This window comes from Helicoverpa zea, chromosome 26 (assembly GCF_022581195.2).
Source record: "Helicoverpa zea isolate HzStark_Cry1AcR chromosome 26, ilHelZeax1.1, whole genome shotgun sequence".
Lineage (NCBI taxonomy): Eukaryota > Metazoa > Arthropoda > Insecta > Lepidoptera > Noctuidae > Helicoverpa > Helicoverpa zea.
The window spans coordinates 1,183,406-1,202,468 of NC_061477.1; the positions used below are offsets into that span (position 1 = coordinate 1,183,406).

General features: G+C 35.2%; 1 protein-coding gene and 1 non-coding gene across 3 annotated transcripts; both read right to left on the bottom strand.

The window, feature by feature from the left end:
• Positions 1–986: 986 nt before the first annotated feature.
• On the bottom strand, positions 987–16,237 carry LOC124643045 (damage-control phosphatase ARMT1-like). 2 transcript variants are annotated; one of them, XM_047181884.1, is made up of 16 exons: positions 15,915–16,237; positions 13,909–14,014; positions 13,434–13,651; positions 12,299–12,455; positions 10,094–10,303; positions 9,174–9,251; positions 8,584–8,658; positions 7,903–8,029; positions 7,366–7,451; positions 6,653–6,714; positions 6,516–6,568; positions 5,494–5,603; positions 4,067–4,244; positions 2,332–2,458; positions 1,612–1,730; positions 987–1,048 (listed from the first exon to the last, which is right to left on the bottom strand). In XM_047181884.1, exons 1-15 carry the CDS (start codon positions 16,019–16,021, stop codon positions 1,619–1,621), a joined length of 1,806 nt encoding a protein of 601 aa, XP_047037840.1. In that variant the 5' UTR covers positions 16,022–16,237; the 3' UTR covers positions 987–1,048; positions 1,612–1,618. The 2 variants fall into 2 exon arrangements, with proteins under 2 accessions (XP_047037840.1, XP_047037839.1); XM_047181883.1 differs by lacking the exon at positions 15,915–16,237 and adding an exon at positions 15,324–15,739.
• On the bottom strand, positions 14,120–14,192 carry Trnak-uuu. The gene has a single exon. It is a non-coding gene; the product is annotated as a tRNA-Lys (tRNA).
• Positions 16,238–19,063: the final 2,826 nt, after the last annotated feature.

The following is a 19,063-nucleotide window of genomic DNA, read 5'->3' on the forward strand; positions in this document are numbered from 1 at the left end:
GAATGCGTTCCTGACACCTATCAGTTAGTCACGACTAGTGATGGGCACAACATAACACTGAGTTCGTTACCGTTCCTTCAAAATGAACCGCCGCATTATTTTAAGATTATTTTCGTTTTAAATTGGCGGAATCATTTGTTTTATATTTTAGTTATTTAAGTGGAAACCAAAAAAAGGTAATATTCATATAATAAAATTGTTTTATTTATTCTTTGTTACAAGTACATTGAATTGAATGTGCGAACAGAATATTAATCAGACTCCGATTTGCTTGAGGAGGTGGTGTCTTCATCATCATCTTCGCCTACATGTATAATTATATTATTATCAATAACAGAATCAATCCTGATATCTCGGTCTAACAAAAGCCGGGTAATCAAATAAAAACAGATCGAAAACACTTGAAAAACGTGGTCTATGCGCACGAAACGACAACGGACGACTGTTTTAGCGTCACAAAATGGCGGCCCATAACGCCATTTGGGGTTACCATTTTTAATCTAAGTATAAAAATGCGGTTTGGTCATAGTTTTATTTTTATATTTCATAAACGTTATAATTAAGTCTTATAGTCCATTATTTTCCAATTCTTAAAAAGAAAATCAAAACGTATTATTTTATATTATAACTGTATAAGAACAGATTACGATACTTGCCTGTTATTTTTAGCACAGCACTACAAAATATAAACCGCTGACATAACCTTGTAATAGCGCAGTATAGATTTAGAAAAATATTGTTTACCAAGTTATTTGACACTCAGTTTGGCACAAAATTATAACATTCATTGATTATTGATATAATAATGTTGTTTTAATGCTCCTCAATTGTTAAAACGGTAAACAACCAGCAAAAATATTTTTATCGTAACTGCAACGCCATTGCAAAGTTACGTCGTCAGTTCAATCGCGACGTGTCAGGGACGCATTCTCTGAATGGCCGAACTATAAGATTTATTTATTTAATAAAAATGGTGTAGAAGCCAACTGTGCCAAAATATTTGAAAAATATTGTTTTAGAAACAACAAAAAATGAGTTCAATCGCCATCTGCAAAAATAAAAATATTTAATTAATTATGTACCCAGAAAAAAAACTTTCTCGATAAATGGGCTATGTAACACAGAGATTTTTTCAAATAAGTCCAGTAGGTAGTTCCTGACATTAGCGATCAGTTCAATAAAACTAACTTTTTGAAAACAATTTTTGTTTGTACCAAAAAGCCTTTGAAACTCCGAGTTGAAAAATGATTACACAGTTGAGAAGCTATATACGTTATCCCCGAGTAACAGACTAAATTTTATCCGCGTGCGGGGAGTAGTTCCCACAGAGCGTGGGTGAAAACGAGGGAAACAGCTAGTATTAGTATAAAATAGTTGATACCCACGGTTTCCCAAGAGCAAAATATATTTTTAAATCGGTTCAGCAGCTTCCGCGCCTTTCGGATATTAACAAAAAATATATCCCCTTTATTACATTTTATTAATATAGATTTTTAAAATATGTTCAGTACTTTCGTAGCCTTTAAGGTACAAACAAGCACACAAAAAAAATGTTTCCTCTTTATCACTTCAGCATAGATATAAAAGCTTCAAACACAGGTAAGTACTCACAATATGTTCACATGTCCGTATGTTCGGGACAGATGACGCCGAAGCAAGTTTGACAGTAGTCGATGCACGGACGATCTGATATCTTGAGCGGCTCGCCCTTCGGACAGTATTGTATTACTCTGAAAAATAATAAAATATTTGAAATTATCATATCACCAATGCATTATTATTTTATTCGCCAAAAAATGCTAAAATGGGAGGAGCCTATGCCTAAGTAACAGCCGAAATGGTCGATCGATTATGAGGTTAAGCAACCCTCGGTTCGGTCGCCCTGTGGATGCGTGACGAGTTTCTCCGTGTTTCGTAAGGCACATTAAATTGATGGGACCCGGCTGTCATTTGAACATCTTTAGCAGTCGTTACAGGCACTCCGAAGTCAGAGTGCGTGACAAACAATCTTATGAAGGGGTATCTGGTTGCCTAAATAAAGGAGTTGAGGAGGTCAGATAGGCAGTCGCTCCATGTGGCACACTGGTACTGAGCTGGATGCGGTTAGACTAGAAGCCGACCCCAACATAGTTGATAAAAGGCTAGCAAGATTATGAAGTCTATGAATATAGCTGTTACCCGCGGTTTCAATTGCGTCCGAGGGGGAAAAATTTCCCGTAACCGGAAAAATAGCCTATGTCACACAGGGATAGATAATTTTTCAAATAAAAAAAATGTTTTCTCTTTATTATATTTATAGTTATTAGTTTCATCTCTTAAAGGGTGACATACCCATAATCGCCCTTCTGCATCCATTCAGCATCGAGCTTGGTGAGCGCATCCCACTTGCCCTTCGGCAGGCCGCAGATCAGCTCGGCCTTCACTGTGCGGACTGCTATCAGTGGCGCTGGGATGAAACCTGGGGGGAATAAATCATAGTTTTGTATACCACTTGCAAGGCTGTCACTAAACATCCTTGGCAGTCGTTACGGGTAGTCAGAAGCCAGTAAGTCTGACACCAGTCTAACCCAGGGGTATTGGGTTGCCCGGGTAACTGTGTTGAGGAGGTCAGATAGGCAGTCGCTTCTTGTAAAGCACTGGTACTCAGCTACATCCGGTTAGACTGGAAGCCGACCCCAACACAGTTGGGTAAAGGCTCGGAGGATGATGATACCCTTGCAAGGCTATTTTTAGTTGGGTTTTTGTACGAGATGGAAATAAATCAAGTATAGAAAGAATATATTTTTAGTTAAAGTTATGTTATGTCATTTCACTGTGGCCAAATTACATGATTCTAAAGATTTTGCGGTCCTCCTTTCTTATTGCTGAAATTGATAGCCCTATATAAAAAAAAAACTCTTGGAGTAAAGAATAATCTGAAATTACTTATCTAAGTTTTGCATCTATCTTGCAAAACGGACGGATAGAGTCAAAATACCCAAATTTTAGCATTAAATAAACCTAAAATGGGTTAAAAAAATGCTTACCTCAAATTTTCACCAGCATAGAATTCCCGTTGCAACTATTGAAGTACAGAAACTTCAAAACCGAGTTTTTACAGCAAAATAACAACAAAATTTACCTTGCAAAGCAGCCTCGAAGCCAGTCGTGGGGTTCAAGTTCCTGTCGGCCAGCAGCTTGCGATAGTTGAGGTCGCCTTTCAACATGATGGCGACGGCGTATTGCAGCTTGCGATACAAGTCCAACTTCTTCATGTCTTTGTATTTTTGAAGTTTTTGGACTTTAAGACCCTCTCTCTTGTTGCCCAAATAGATACCCATAGAGGGTCTCAAATATATCTATTTTGATGCCATTTTTGTCCAAAAAAGACAGCATAGGGATCCCTATTTCAGCATTTAAGTCACAGGACCATTAAAAATCACTTACCCTTCAAAAATATACTCAAATTAGCGAATTTTGACCTCATAATTGTTAAAAAAGCCACCATAAGGGTCCTTTTTCAGCACTTAAGTTACAGGACCTTAAAACATGACTTATCTTTCCCAAAGTTACACAGAAATTTATAGAAAAAAATCACAAATTTACCTTGTAAAGCAGCCTCGAAGCCGGTAGTGGGGTTCAAGTTCCTGTCAGCCAGCAGTTTGCGATAGTTGAGGTCGCCTTCAAACATGATGGCGACGGCGTATTGCAGCTTGCGATACAAGTTAGGGTCAAATTTCTTCATGTCTTTGTATTTTTGGGAGTTATTTGCACTTTAAGAGCCTAAATGTTTGCGAGATAACATGATTCTGAAGATTTTGAGACCCTCTCTGTTGTTGCCTGAATTGATAGTCTTAAGGGGTCTCAAATATGTCAATTTTGACGCCATTTTAGTCCAAAATAGACAGCATAGGGGTCCTATTCCAGCAGCTAAGTTACAGGACCTTTAAAAATGACTTACCTTTCCCAAAGATAGATTTAGACCTCATATTTGTCCAAAAAAGACAGGACAGGGGTCCTATTTCAGAATTTAAGTTACAGATTCTCGAGGGAATGAGTTACTTTGCAGAAAATTTCTTTAATTTACCTTGTAAAGCAGCCTCGAAGCCAGTCGTGGGGTTCAAGTTCCTGTCAGCCAGCAGCTTGCGATAGTTGAGGTCGCCTTTAAACATGATCGCGACGGCGTATTGCAGCTTGCGATACAAGTTAGGGTCGAATTTCTTCATGTCTTTGTACACGTGGGGGTAGGTCCAGTAGTCTTCAGCCTAGGGGAAAATAGATGGAGGTATGGTTAACTAGTTATTAGAAGGGAGCTATTTCCCGCACAAGGGTAAGAAGGAGCCTGTAACTTTACTTGATAAATGGGCGATCTGTCAGTGTAAGAAATTTAGAAATTGGACCAGTCTTGAGATTGGGGCATTCAAACTAACAAAACCAACTCTTCAGTTTTATAATAAAGAGAACAAAAACATTCTTAAGACTATACGGAAGAAATGAACAGACAAGCAGACATATTTTCTTATGCGGTTTAGACATTAATATTTTTTTTCTTTGAGCGGTTATTTTGAAACTACAAAGACTCATTTTGTTTTATTTTTTCAAAGTAAATTACTAACTGTTACCTATCTTTAATCTACATAAACTACTGGACTATCAGTGTATCACACCCTTAAATCAAAATCAAAATCAAAAATCATTTATTCGAACTTCGCTGCAAGACAGCACTTTTTGAACGTCAGGAATTTACAATAGACAGCCCCCAAAACGCCCTCCTTTCACCACTTCCTATGTGTTTTTGCTGGGAAGAAGAAGTGGTGGAACAAACTCCCCAGCAACACATGTCTGTCTGTAGGTTAGAAGAACCTTAAACATTGTTTGGTATGTACATTTGTAAATCGGTACGGTAATTACAATACAAAATACAAAATACAAAATGTTTATTTCAGTACCAAAATGTTTACATTAGTTTATGATCGGAGCCACCTTTTAAGCATAACGATGCCTGTGTTAGGAGGCTCCGCTCCTCCATAGCTTTGGCTGTTTGTATGTACAACTTACGGTTTGTAACTATACTATATAAAGCAAACTTATATTTAATTTTTATGCAGTTCTATGTTGTCACTCAAATACAATAACTAGATTATATAGTAGTTGTAACGGTGCAATATATCTAGTATCTACTAATTTAGTATAACAATGATTCAATATCTACATATGTACGTAATTTTAACCAATCTATTAGCAATTTCTTTCCTTCATGTAGTGGTTTAGTGTAGATGTGTATGTCTTTGTTTATTTTGTTATATAACCGTGCCGACTGTATATTATATTGTTTAGCAGCAAAATTAGTTTTGGATTGTGGAACTTTCACAATAATATCCTTTCTCCTTTTTAACATTATATTTTTATTGTATGTAAGTGTTTTATGTTTCTTTAAGATTGTCGCACACATATATAATTTCCTAACAGATAGCAGGTAATTTAACATTTATAACATGAAATTAGACAACTTACCATAACAACGAATATTCCATCAGTAAAGTACTGGTTCCACTGCTGTCCCAGAGTTCTCAAGTTATCTGCTTTTATTATCTTTGGTTCACCACCCTCGCCTTCTGTAGCACCTGATAAACATATACCTTTATTAAATTAAAAATATTAAATTAAAATTATAGAAAAGTCTTTAAGTGTTGTGTGGTTTGGATTGCTGGTCCCCATCATTAGGTGTTTAATTATAAGTTTTTTTTTATCTTGTTTTTTTGTAATTTTCTTTTTATATTCTCATTGTGTGTGATACGTGTGCGTCTGCGCAAGAATAAATGTTTTTTCTTTCTTTCTTTCTTTAATGTTTGCCTTTTCATAAAAATATCTTCTGCCAGCGGTTCTACCCGCGTCCCTTAGGGCCTTATCATACTAGCGGATTGCGAGCGTCTTCAAAGCGGAACGGACGCGCAACGAATACGTTACGGGCGCGCAACGAACACGCCGCGCATACACAGCGAATTCATTGCGGACGCGCAAAAAATTCGTCACGAAAAGCAGTGTTTTATTCGTTTGCAAGAAAACACAAAGATTGTTTGAATCCATTTTGCTACTGAGTGTATTGTACGTCGTTAATTTGCTACAAACACGCGACGAAAACGTTGCGAATTTGCCGTAAGTCCGCGACGTCTTCGCTGAGCAGCCGCAGCGTGTTCGCGTCGCATTCGCTATTCGCCCGCTCCGCTTTGGAGACGCTCGCAATCCGCTAGTATGATAAGGCCCTTAGGAACTACTTCGCGTACCTGGATAAAATGGGATATCGAACACTGTTTTTTTATTAATCGGGCCTTCTTGGTAGTATCCCGTTCAAGCAAACAAACTCCCCAGCTTTATAATATTAGTATAGATTCTAAGCTATTATACTAATGAAATAATTAGCCAAAACTATTTCTTGCATATTTCGCCCTTTTTAATGCATATAATTAGAAATATTTAGCATTTTGATCATTTTCGGTGCATACAATTTGGTATGTAAGTAATAAGTAATCACTTACCAGAAGATGCCTCTTTACTAAAATTACTGTTTGCGCACGCGTCGATGAGGTGTCTAAAAAAATACAATAACATATTAACAAGGCATTCAAGACATGACAATTAAAAGAAAACATTTTGAGAATTTATTTTTACTCACTTGAAATCTTTGATCGTCACGTCTGATATAAACCAAGGCATATCTTTGACATGAAATCTGACCTGCAAACAAAGGAAAACATAATATTATACTGCCTCTGCCTGCGCGAAACTACTTAGCACATTCGAATTTAAGTGAGCCTATACAGGATATGTCGTTCACAATCACATTAAATCCTATCGCATACACTTGATGATATTCTTTGGCGAATTGTAAAAAAAATAACCTAATTCATTCAGTGGTTTAGCCACAGGAGTCATTTTTCGTTTTTATGATTTACAACATCATTGTAAAGCAGAGATAAAGTTAGGAGTATCGAATGTTGTGATCAGTTGACAGCTGTCAGTTTTCAAGGGAGAATTTCAGTTGTTTGTAATGACTGACTTTTATATGGTGTTCTAATTTTCGCACTTTTTTATTGTATTTACTATGTTTGAAATTTTTTTTTTAATTATTTTTACGTATTTTTCTTTTTTCTTTGTGTTAATCGACATATATTATTATTATACCAGTATATTAACGCATTTCATTTAATGTGATTATGAACGACACACCCGATATATTTATTCTGATGTATGAGCTGAACTATTGCCAAGTCTCATCCACATCCGTGCAGCCATTTGCACGTGAAGAAGTACAAATATAGATTCACACTTACAAACATTTGCCTTTATAATATTTGTGTGATTTATTTTGACTAATAATTTACTTACCTTTTGTACTATTTTCTGAGCGACCAAAAAGTGCGCGAGACATAGATCGGCAAACAGCTCGTATCCAGCGTTGTCGCATACTATATCTGTTAACATAAATAATAATATTTATATGGTGAAAATATTCATGAGTAACTCAAAAATTACTTTGAGATATTTTCTCTTCTCAAAAAATTATTATCTAAATTAGCCTATCAATCTCCGAGTTATCATTGTATATTATTTATTTAAATCTATATAGGTACATAAAAATGAAACCTGCTTTCCGTTGTCACGACATAACATGAAAACGGCTTGACCGATTTGGCTGAAAATTAGAGAGGAGGTAACTTAGACCCGGGAGAAGGTTTTATGATATTTTTTGTCACCATCCGGCTACGGGACGCGGGTGAAACCGCGGGCGAAAGCTAGTTTATAATAAAGGATTATTTCGCCGAATATTAATTCATATTATAAAATATATTTTTTTATTCCTTCGACATTTTTACACGTCACTAGCTATACATAATAGATACCAATAATAAGTAAACTACTTACCAAAAAACACAGCTTGAGGCACTGTCATTTTAGCTGGACATGGTATCTGTTTGGGAGCTTCTTCTTTCTTCTCTTCTTTCACTTCTGTCTTCTCTTCTGCAGGAGGCTCGGGAGGTGGTGGGGGCAGCTAGAAATGTAGGGGGGACAGTCAAAACCTTTAAATCATCATCCTCCGAGCCTTTTCCCAACTATGTTAGGGTCGGCTTCCAGTCTATCCGGATGTAGCTGAGTACCAGTGCTTTACAAGGAGCGACTGCCTATATAACCTCCTCAACACAGTTACCCGGGCAACACAATTATAAAAAAAAACCTAAAACCTTTAGATACTCAGAAGAAATATGTAAATTAGTTCTGTTGTTTTGTTATGAACGACTGACAAACACAGTTATTTTAGCTTATACTAGCTTATATAATACTGGCCGTTTCCCACGGTTTCACCCGCGTCTACTACTCCCGTACCCGGATAATATTTAACCTATATTATCGGATAGTTTAGCTTTCCAACAGTGAAAAAAAAAACAATTTGTTTTGCTTTCCAAAATTAAAAGAATTTGTTAAATGGGTTCTGTAGTATCGGAGTTTTTAGATTACAAACAAACGATTGCTCTTTATTATATTAGTATAGATTTTGTAAGGAAGGATATAAAAATGATTGGAAAGTATATAAGGGTTTTAACTCACATCTTCTTTACATATCGGTACACCGATCGCTGTGGCTAATCTATGGCAACTGCATTTGAACTTAAATGTGGTATTCTGGAACAAAAATACATGAAAATCGTTACATAATTTTCTCATAAATTGATTTTTTTTACTATCAAATTGACTAATGAGGAACGAATAAGGTAAGTAGCGGCAACTGTTTTCCGACTAAACTAGTACCTATTTCTGAAAAATAAATATTTATTTCTCATTTGAAATTACGTTTTTAACTGCCTTCAGAAAACCTGTACGTATGGCTAGTAGTTTTCAGCATAGTACTTGTCGACCTAGGTTTATTTAGGTTTCATCTAGTTTTACTTAATGCTACTTGATTTGTATAATTTAATTGTTTAGTTGTAACGTCAACAATTTGTAAATGTTTGCACGCCGAATGGCAAAATATGGCAGAACTTACTTATTTTATAACACCATTTCCTTTTGTACCCATATTTGCAAAATAAATATATCTTTACCTTTAGGTAGTTACATCGTAGAAGTTGGTATTATTTTTTGTAATGATTTTATTGCATATAAATAGTTTAGTTAATGTAAATATGATTGATACATACCGCATTTACAGCTTTCAGCATGGCTTCGGCTTTCGTCACTACTTGGTCAGCTATCTTAGCCGTGTCGTCTACTAATAACTGAAATATAAATAATCATTAGTATTAAGTTTTATATTAAGCACTACGTGGCAACTACTCCACGCACCTGGAAAAAAATCGCACTACAGCCTGATAAGATGCTATGCAACTCAGATGCTTTTTTCAAAACAACAAAAGAAACTCTTCAGCTTTATATTAATATAGACCAGCTGCTTTCACTCACGCCCCGTGGAAACGAAACTAATTTTCGTACCAAGATAAAATATTTCCTATATCATCAAAAATACAACAGCTATATTGTAGCCTGCTAACAGAGAACTATTTTTCATTAGTAGTTTCAAGGAGGTATGAACAAACAAGATTTCCTCTTTATAATATTAGAAGTAGGTTGACCTCAACCTTTAGTATCCCAAATGGACAAAACCCCCATAGCATACTATAAAAATATATGCACAGAAATAGTAGGTATAAAAAAAAATGGCGTCCACGGCCGATTTCGGCCACGGCGACTGTTCTCATGTAAGGAGATCAGCCAGCTGCGCAGGACATATTATAGTGCACGAGCATTTGCGCAGACACAGGTGCACTCACTATTCCTTCACTCTCATAGCGCGACGGGACGGCAATCCGACACGACCGGAAAGAGATCCGGCGCAGGACCGACATTTACGTGCTCTCCGATGCACGGGTGAATCAATCACCAACTTCCAGACTACGGGCTGCTTTGTGAAAGTTTAAGAAAACCCACAAAGCGATTTCGGCCCGACCCGGGGATCGAACCCGAGACCTCAAGGACAGCAGCTGCGCTTGCGACCACTAGAACAACGAGGCAGTCAATAATAGGTATACCTAGTAGTAGACTTATAAAAATATGTTCTTACCTTATCCTTCAAATCCAACACCATTTGAAAGGGGTCGTGGCTAACTACCAACGGGCCCTGTTGTGGAGGCTCCTTGTTCCCTTTAGTGGGGGGCGGAGGAGGAGGAGGGTTGGCCCTCAAGCGTTCTGTGGCGTCTTTAGCCGCTTGTACTAAGTTCACCTGAGACCCTAGCGTTAGGGAGAGGTCACATTTGTTGGCCCAGAGGCAGATCTGTAAAGAAAATGGTAAAGGTTGAGGAAGAAAATCTCTTATTGAAAAATTTATGTAAAGAAGTAAAATAGAAGAAGTATAATAATAACATTTAACATTAACAATTAGGTTTCTTTGGCCGCCTGAATAAGGTCCTGAAAAGTTCCTTATCGGGAGGCAACAAGGTTCGCGCCTTTAATGGTTGGGTCATGCCAGTCCTGATGTACTCTTTCGGCATACTCAAATGAACTCAAACTGAATTGGACGCCCTAGATAGGAAAGTCCGCACACTGCTGACCGCAGAACGAATGCATCACCCACGATCGTCAGTGATGAGACTGTACATCCCACGGAAATGTGGAGGCCGAGGCTTTTTAAATGCAAAGACGCTCCACAACCGCGAGGTGTGCAGTCTCAGAAAATATTTTCTCAAAAGCGACGTGGGTATGCACCGTGATATGGTGGCAGTGGACAGAGGACTCACCCCGCTGTCGTTGGCAAATGAGAACTGGCGCAAACCTGTCGTACTAACTACCCACGATCGCAGGGAGGTATGGCAGAGCAAACAGCTACACGGACGCTTCTTCGGGGCTCTTCATGGCCCCGATGTAGACTTCAAAGCGTCCGTATCTTGGCTACGCTTCGGTGACTTGTTTGGAGAAACCGAAGGGTTTGTATGTGCAATTATGGACGAAGTTATCCTTACGAATAACTACCGGAGATATGTCGTGAAAGACGGGACGGTTGACATATGTCGGGCATGTCACCATCCGGGTGAGTCTATCAGACATATTATATCTGGTTGTTCTCGTTTGGCTAATGGTGAATATTTGCATAGACATAACCAAGTGGCCAAGATCATCCACCAGCAGCTTGCTCTGCAATACAACCTTGTAGACCTTGAGGTACCGTACTACAAGTATGCGCCCGACCCAGTTCTCGAAAAGGACCATATCACGTTGTACTGGGATCGATCTATCATCACTGACAGGACTATTGTAGCCAATAAGCCTGATATTGTGGTGATAGATCGATTAGCGCGCCGCGCGATGATAGTCGATGTCGCCGTTCCGCATGACGAGAACCTTGTGAAAGCTGAGAAAGAGAAACAAATAAAGTATCTCGACTTAGCGCACGAGGTTGTCGCCATGTGGAGTGTCGACACGGCTGTTGTTGTGCCGATTGTCGTTACGGCCAATGGTTTAATAGCCAAGAGCCTCGACGAACACCTCAGGAGGCTCTCGTTGGGCGGCTGGATCAAGGGACTGATTCAGAAGGCAGTACTCCTTGATACGGCACGTATTGTGAGGAGGTTTCTGTCTCTGGGACCCTAACCACCGGTACCTTGGACCCTGTGCCCGATATCGGTGGCAACCTATTTTTTATATTTTTAAATGTTTTTTATTTTTATATTTAATATTTAAAAATGTAAATTATATGTTCTAAATAAATAAATGACAATAAAAACATTTAAAGCTACTTCTTGCAGGAGAGTAAGAATACTGAAATGTAGAAGGACAGAAAAAATTAAGAGTCTGTTATATTATTTTAACTATAGATGTTTTTCTTTAAAATAAATGATACCCAATTGCATTTGTCATATGCAATTATCTTATTTATGTTCTTTGAAAGTTGTACCTACGTATAATAAATAGGGGAGATGTTCCTAAAACGGGTAAGCTACGGGAGATGTTAAATAAATTAACCAAGAACATTACATGGGACTTGTATTTGTGCTAATAGTATTGTTTATATAATAAACTTTGGAAAACATAAAATAGTCTTAGTAATCTTCATTTATACTATACGAATGGTAAAGCCTACCCGTTTTAGGACGGTTACCCGTTTTAAGAACATCTCCCCTACGTAATGAATAATTGACCTTAAGCCGAATGCATTGTAGAGATATTCAAACGATTACACGGAAAGAAAAGTGGTAAAATAATGAGTAACAGTTAAATAAAGTTCCTCAATACACAAAAATAATATACGAGTAAATATAATTTCAGTACAAACCTTCAAAAGCATAATAAAATCTTGTTTCCGTTTTTCCTTATCCGACTTATTGATCATAGTTATCATTCTATCGGCAACTATACACATTATTTCTACGTTGTTCTCGAATGCCGAGATTTTTTGGTCTTCAAAATAATCAAAATTAGCTAAACCTTTCCTAAAAAGAAAAAATAACGGATCGAAATTATGTATTGTGAAAATGTATCAACAGCGCCATCTAGTGGTGAGGGGAAAGAATACTTTTCGAGATAAATTATAGAAGATTTAATAAAAAATTAGTATTTTTTATCAGTCAGTTTCATTTTCTCAAAAACATAAAAAAACTGTATCTCATAAGATACAGTTACTCATAAGATACAGTTTTTTTTTTATATTTTTAATATATTAAATAATTAAATATATTTTTAATATATTTGGTGATAAGATAAGTATTGATAAATTAGTAAAACCGGGATTTAAATGTAATGAGGGCTACCGCGTATGAAATCGCCGCTAGAGGCGCTTGTGTAGCGTGAGGTCTTCGAAACGTCAAATGCCACTGTTTGTTTACGCGCGAGGGTTTATATTTCTAATTAAATTAATATTATGAATATTTAACAATACTTTAGATTAATTATGGCAAATACAGATCAGGGTTCTATAAATGTCACTGCTTTGACACTCTTTAATCTTTCGGAAACTTATGTTTGCATTTCTTTTTCGAGCAATACGGCACTGCGCAACACTGTGGCATCGCCAATACGTTCACACTATAGTTATATTGTATTACATATTATGTAATATATCATATTATGATCTAATATAATCATCTAATGTCAAAATGTCAGATATAAGTTTTAGCGCTCATAATATGAACTTTGATTGCCATAGTTTTAGACCTCACGCTACAGTTGCGTCATCTGGTGAAACAAAAAACGGTAGCCCCCATTCAGTGCCATCTATTCAGTAAAGCCAACCTTAAACTAGTTTCCTACTTTACACACTAGATGGCGTTGTTGTTCATTTTATTAAAACGCCATCTAGTATTGAAGTCTAGGAACTAGTAGTAATAAAGGAGGTGGTGGTGTAATAAAGGTTTTGAAATGTTTTATAATTTAAAATGGATTAAATAGTAAGAAATACATATATTACTCACGTTAATTCACAGCCTTCCTTAAGTCTCCTGTACACATAACATTCGGTAAACAGAAAGGTATTATTAAAATACTTTTTATGTTCCTGGTCGGCTATCCAGGCGTTCCACAAGCGAGCGTTAGGCGTATCTACTTGTAAATCATCATACGTCTTGTTCGTAACTAAATCGTTCTTTAACTTTGTTACATATTGCATGAATTTCCTTACGTCGTCATCTGACTGAAAAAAAAATAGTTTATTTCAGGTAACACACCCTTAAAAACTTGAAAACAAAGTAATTGTAAGAAAAAAAAGGAGTTTAACAATGCATGTTACCATGGCAACGGAAATAACGTATTTCTTGTGAAAAAATAGACGAAAAAAGCTGTGATTTCTAATAATTCGATTGTCTTATTCATAATTTGAATTTGATCTTGTGTTAAAAAATAATTGAGTAAATGTTCTAATTTGTATTATTTTTAATAAGGTAAACATACCGCCCCGTGAGCACTTTTTATCTTTGATCCTTCTCTTGATAAATAATCTATTATTTTGGTCAAAATCACTGGTATCCTTTCTTTCAGAGTGAAGTAAGCAAAACTCCTGAAATCAAAGAAAAAAGTAAGTTATATAAAAAAATTCAAAAAAAAAACAAGTATTGTCACAAAATTATTTTAAAATAAATAAAGAAATTGCAAAAAGAGAGCCCGCCCGAACAGGGACTTGAACCCTGGACCCTTGGATTAAAAGTCCAATGCTCTACCGACTGAGCTATCCGGGCTATGAGAGACGCGTTAAAATTGTTGACTCAATTCTACAAACAAGATTTTACATTTGCGTGTCAACTTTCATTCAAGACAATTAACGACGTTATTCCTAAAAGAAATAAAGTTCATATTGCCATAACATACAACTTCGTATGAATCTCTTACACGATTTAGATTCTTATTGTATAGGTCTTAAAGGTTAAAATCAATTGTTTTCTTAGTGGACATACAAAAAATAATGTGTGCAGAATCAGATGTTCATGTAAAAGGTTCTAAAAATAGAAATTATGTACGATCAAGGGATTGTCAGGGACAAAGTAATTTTAATATCGTCTTTAATATAATAGCAAAAGTAAAGGTTATTTTTTTGAAGATTATATTCTTGGGATTTGTTTTCTTTCCAATTATTGAAAATATAACAACCTATCTATATAAATAAAAATGCAATAAAAACATAATTTAACTTAACTTTGAAAACAAATGAAAAACAAAATAAATAGTGTAAAAACAAAATTATTGTCCACCTATTATTCAGTTTTCTTTGGGGATGTGTTTAAATCAAAACCTTACTATGGCAAATACCTGTATACCTACATAGAACATTTCAGCGCAATCTAGATTAACAGAAAACTCTGTAAACACATTAATCTGTATATTACTGCAATGAATTTTACTCGCTATTGTTGTAATGAATGCTCATCAATGTTAATGTGATAATTGATAAGAATTGCAGTCTTAATTAGTGAGCTTATCAAATAGCAGAAAAACAGATCCACATTACTTTATGTAAGAGTGATAATGAGAATAATTTCTTCTGTTGGTAACAGGCTCAGAGTTTCTGTGTATGAATTTAATTTAAATTTGTTCAGTACTTAGGTGTCAAAGTGTGACAGACAGATTTATTTTCACATTTATATTGTTAGTAAGGATTTAACTACATTGGCACGGTATTTATTTTATAAATTATTTAAGAAAGAATATATAAATTATACCAATACAGATAGTATTTAGCAAAGTATTTATACATTTACTGTTGTTAAATAATATTTGTTTGTAAATTTCCTTATCATAATTTACTTAATTTCTAGTTCCAGCAAAGTCCAAATAGGTAGAACTTTGAAATTATCAGAATATAGAATACATACTGTTTAAACGTGCCCTGCAGCGGCAAATTCATGGGCGTCGCTGTATCAATAAACGGCGAAGGTTTTTTTACACCAATGAAGGGCCCCCCGTAAATGAAATCGGGCCTCGTGTAATAATCTTCATCGTCGTCTTCTTCTTTCGCGACATTAACATCTGAAGATCTTTTTGATGAAGAAACTTTCCTTGGAGAACCCGTTCCTGGTGAAGGAGTATTTGAAATCCGAACTGGAGAAGCTACTTTAACCGGTGACGCAGCTCCCGGAGAACCCGGCTTCGGGGTAGACGGGTCTTGAGGCGGAGAACTCATTTTTTGTTGTCACAGTAAATTTTTTATGCCATAACCGAATGGATATTGTTTATTTTTGTAAAAAAATCGAATGTTGTGAATTTTGTGATGACATTGAAGTGACATTGACATTGAGTGAAAGCGGAGGAGCGTTTGCGAAGTTAATTACGTTAACTTTTTTTGATGGAATGATAAATTAAATATTTAATTTATTCACAACAATACGTACTTATGATATAGCATAATTTCTAATTTATAGCTCCTGTAATTAAATAAAATAAAATATACATTATTTATCACATACCTGCCATATATTGCACTAGCCTCCGCGTTAAACGGAGTCAAAAGCCGCATCACCGGCAAATTCTCCGTATCAATATAAACACCGTTGTTATAATTATCTTCATCCATCTTCGCACAATATTTCAATTAATTAACTAAAATATAAACGCACTGGCTTCCTATAATAAGTGGAATAAACCACATATAACACAGAACTAAAAATAGTTTTGGCACTTTTTGTCGCTATCCCAAACACACGTCTCACTATTTTCACTCACGATTGATTGTAATGATTCAGCTATGTTTTGATCAATGACATAGGAACTACTGGTAGCTAGGTATATGTTTAACTTATCATATGGCCACTTGTTTGATAACGTAGTTGTAACCTGACCTTGTACAGTAAACTTTTACGTTCAATCAAAAGGTACTAGATGGCGCTAGCTGTCATTCTTTGCCATAGACATAATATTAGTAAACAGGACTGCGCATATAAACCCAAAAAACGAGCCGAGTGAAACAGTTAGTACGGAGGCTGTCTGTCCCTTTCTAATAGGGTGACTATGAGATTAAGCTATGTGAGACAAATCCGAATTTGCTAAGATTATTAAACACAGATTAGTATTGAAGTTTTAACTTACGCAGTTTGTGACCTTAAAATACTAATAAAGGCTTTTAATAATTAGCGGAAATTAGCAGTATAAAAGCAGGAAGATTCGAAGTGAAGACTGTTTTTTTGTATTTCTACTTCATATATAGACTGCTGAGCCATTTATGTCACCTTTCTTCATTTTTTGGGAAGCTATAACAATAGTACAACAGTTTTAAAATCCATCACCCATATTTTGACTCGTTACAAGAATTCATGGGCACCCTAGTTGTTTGGTTTACGAAAATGTTATTATTAGCTAACCTGTGGAACGATATATTGCAACCACCATAGGATTCACTTTTGCAAGTAGAAACGCAACACTTTTTCACCATTTTAATAGTTTAAATTGATTTAATACAAAAAAATATAAACAAAATTTTAAATGCTGATTACGCGCCAAGAATGTTCAGGGTTACCGCTAGAAAATAAAAAAAAGCAAAATAAAAATTTATGTTGTTTATGTTTTAATAATAAATACGAATAAATTAATGCGATTGTTATTAATTTGTTGACTTACAATTGTTAAAATAAGATAAAAATATAAGTGATTCAATTGTTTTTGGGAAGACAAAACTTTTGATCACAACATTTTTTTATGCTGGCAAGGTGTTAGAAAGAGACAAACAGCCTCCGTTCGAACTATCCCTCTCGGCTCGGATTTGCCTCTGTGTATTATGCAACCAATTTAGTACCTTATTGCGTTAGAATAGAGTTCATTTTCGTAAATATATATTTTGAGCGTGCGCAATCTTGTTTAGTAATATTATATCTATGTTCTTTGCTGTTTAGATCACAAATTAGGCACTAAGCACCTACCTGCCTTATGTAGGTAGGTCTTGAATGTAGACTACCTAGGGTATCTAAAGATCTATACCCATTCCATTCGAGCAAGTACTTTATATAAAGATAAAACAATCTTGATGACTTTTAAAGTGTTATCAAAATGTTGGTAAATATGTACAGATTTCAAACAATGTATTAATTATTTTATGCAGTTTATATTATGTGTGTAAAATTTTGCTAAAGAGGGTTTATCACTGAAAGGAGTTCTGACTTAGCAGTATGAGAATAAATAAAACAAAGATGTTTCAATTTAAAATTGTATTAGAAAACATGCAATAAGTTTGTACTGTTCTAGTAAACAAGCTTACAAATACATAAAATAAGTACTTAGTGTACATTAGAAAATAATTCGGAATATTGAAACAGTAAATAGTAATTATTAAAAACCATATTCATTACATATTGAAAGTTCTGTGCCATAAACAATCATTTAAAACATACAACCTCTTTAGACGGTTATCTATGGAAATAATTAATGAAAAAAAAAACGTTTTGAAAAACATTGCAATAGAGTATCTATGGGCACAATTGATAATGGAAAAATAACTTTTCAAAATGTTACTTTAACTCAGAAAACATTAAAAATTATCAGAAAAACCATAAGAAAACTACATACAATTTTTTATAACAATACCAGAACATTAAAATCATACAAATAAAAATCTAAAACAAAACATAAACACTCCTAACTTTTTAATAAACTCATTTGTACTGAAATCAGCCTTAAAAACTAGGAACATTTGTAGTTCAAAACCATTATTATCTAAGAAATTCAAAAATTAACCTTACAGCTAAAGAAATAAGGTCCACATGACACCTTTCACATTTTAGTTCATGAACAAAAATCATTGTTATCTTAGAATTTCATATCAAAGAATCATCAATCAGAGAGAGAAAGACATTTAAAAATTGGTACCAAAGTATGTTGAGACCAATTCTAGCTGAATTTAGTCTTTGAAAGTTACACAAGGGTAAGAGTTAATTAATATTATATAAATCAATAAAGTATCTTTAGATACCAATAAAAACTAGAAGCAGTCAAAGTATGGCAAATTGGCATAATGAAATAACTTCACTAATACATAAAATTAGAGAACTCTTAGGGTGCGTCTACACGGCGCATGTAGCTGGAGCAAGTTAACATGCGCAAGTGACAAGAGCACGCGGGTGGGTATTTTGCTCTGGTAAATGCGCGAGTCGGTGGACCCGCACGTTATTAAAATGCATGTAACCCGCTACTTGCACCCTGTAGATGCACCCTTGGTCTAATTAATATTCTTCATAGTTATAAAATGTAGTGTAATCTTAATTTGTATCAGTCACAAAAATCATAAAATACTAGACAGAAGTTTATTTACAGTGCCACTAACACATTATTAAATCCTACCACTAAATGGCTAAAAATCTCACGCAGTGAATATCTTATAGAATATTCCCTCTATTATTATTATATAGCAGGTACTTTTTAACAAAACAGTATAGAGGTATATGTAATACCTCTAAAATTATATTGCATGTATTTTTAACAAAACAGATATTTTTTTTCACGAAAGCGGGTCAGCGTTTCTTGTTTGCGTGAGTAAATATACATACAGAGAACATGTAACAATAATATACATAAGTATGGCTCACTCATCTTCGTAATCAAATATTTCTTAATTAATTATGGGAACACA

Bases quoted from the DNA above. Each gene is read 5' to 3' on its own strand.
- LOC124643045 (XM_047181883.1), bottom strand. From the start codon at position 15,631: ATGAGTTCTCCGCCTCAAGACCCGTCTACCCCGAAGCCGGGTTCTCCG. The intron at 12,456-13,433 runs GTGAGTAATATA...TTTTCTTTTTAG, and splicing joins AAGGAAGGCTGTGAATTAAC to GAAAGGTTTAGCTAATTTTG. The intron at 8,659-9,173 runs GTATGTATCAAT...TTTTTGTTCCAG, and splicing joins TGCTGAAAGCTGTAAATGCG to AATACCACATTTAAGTTCAA.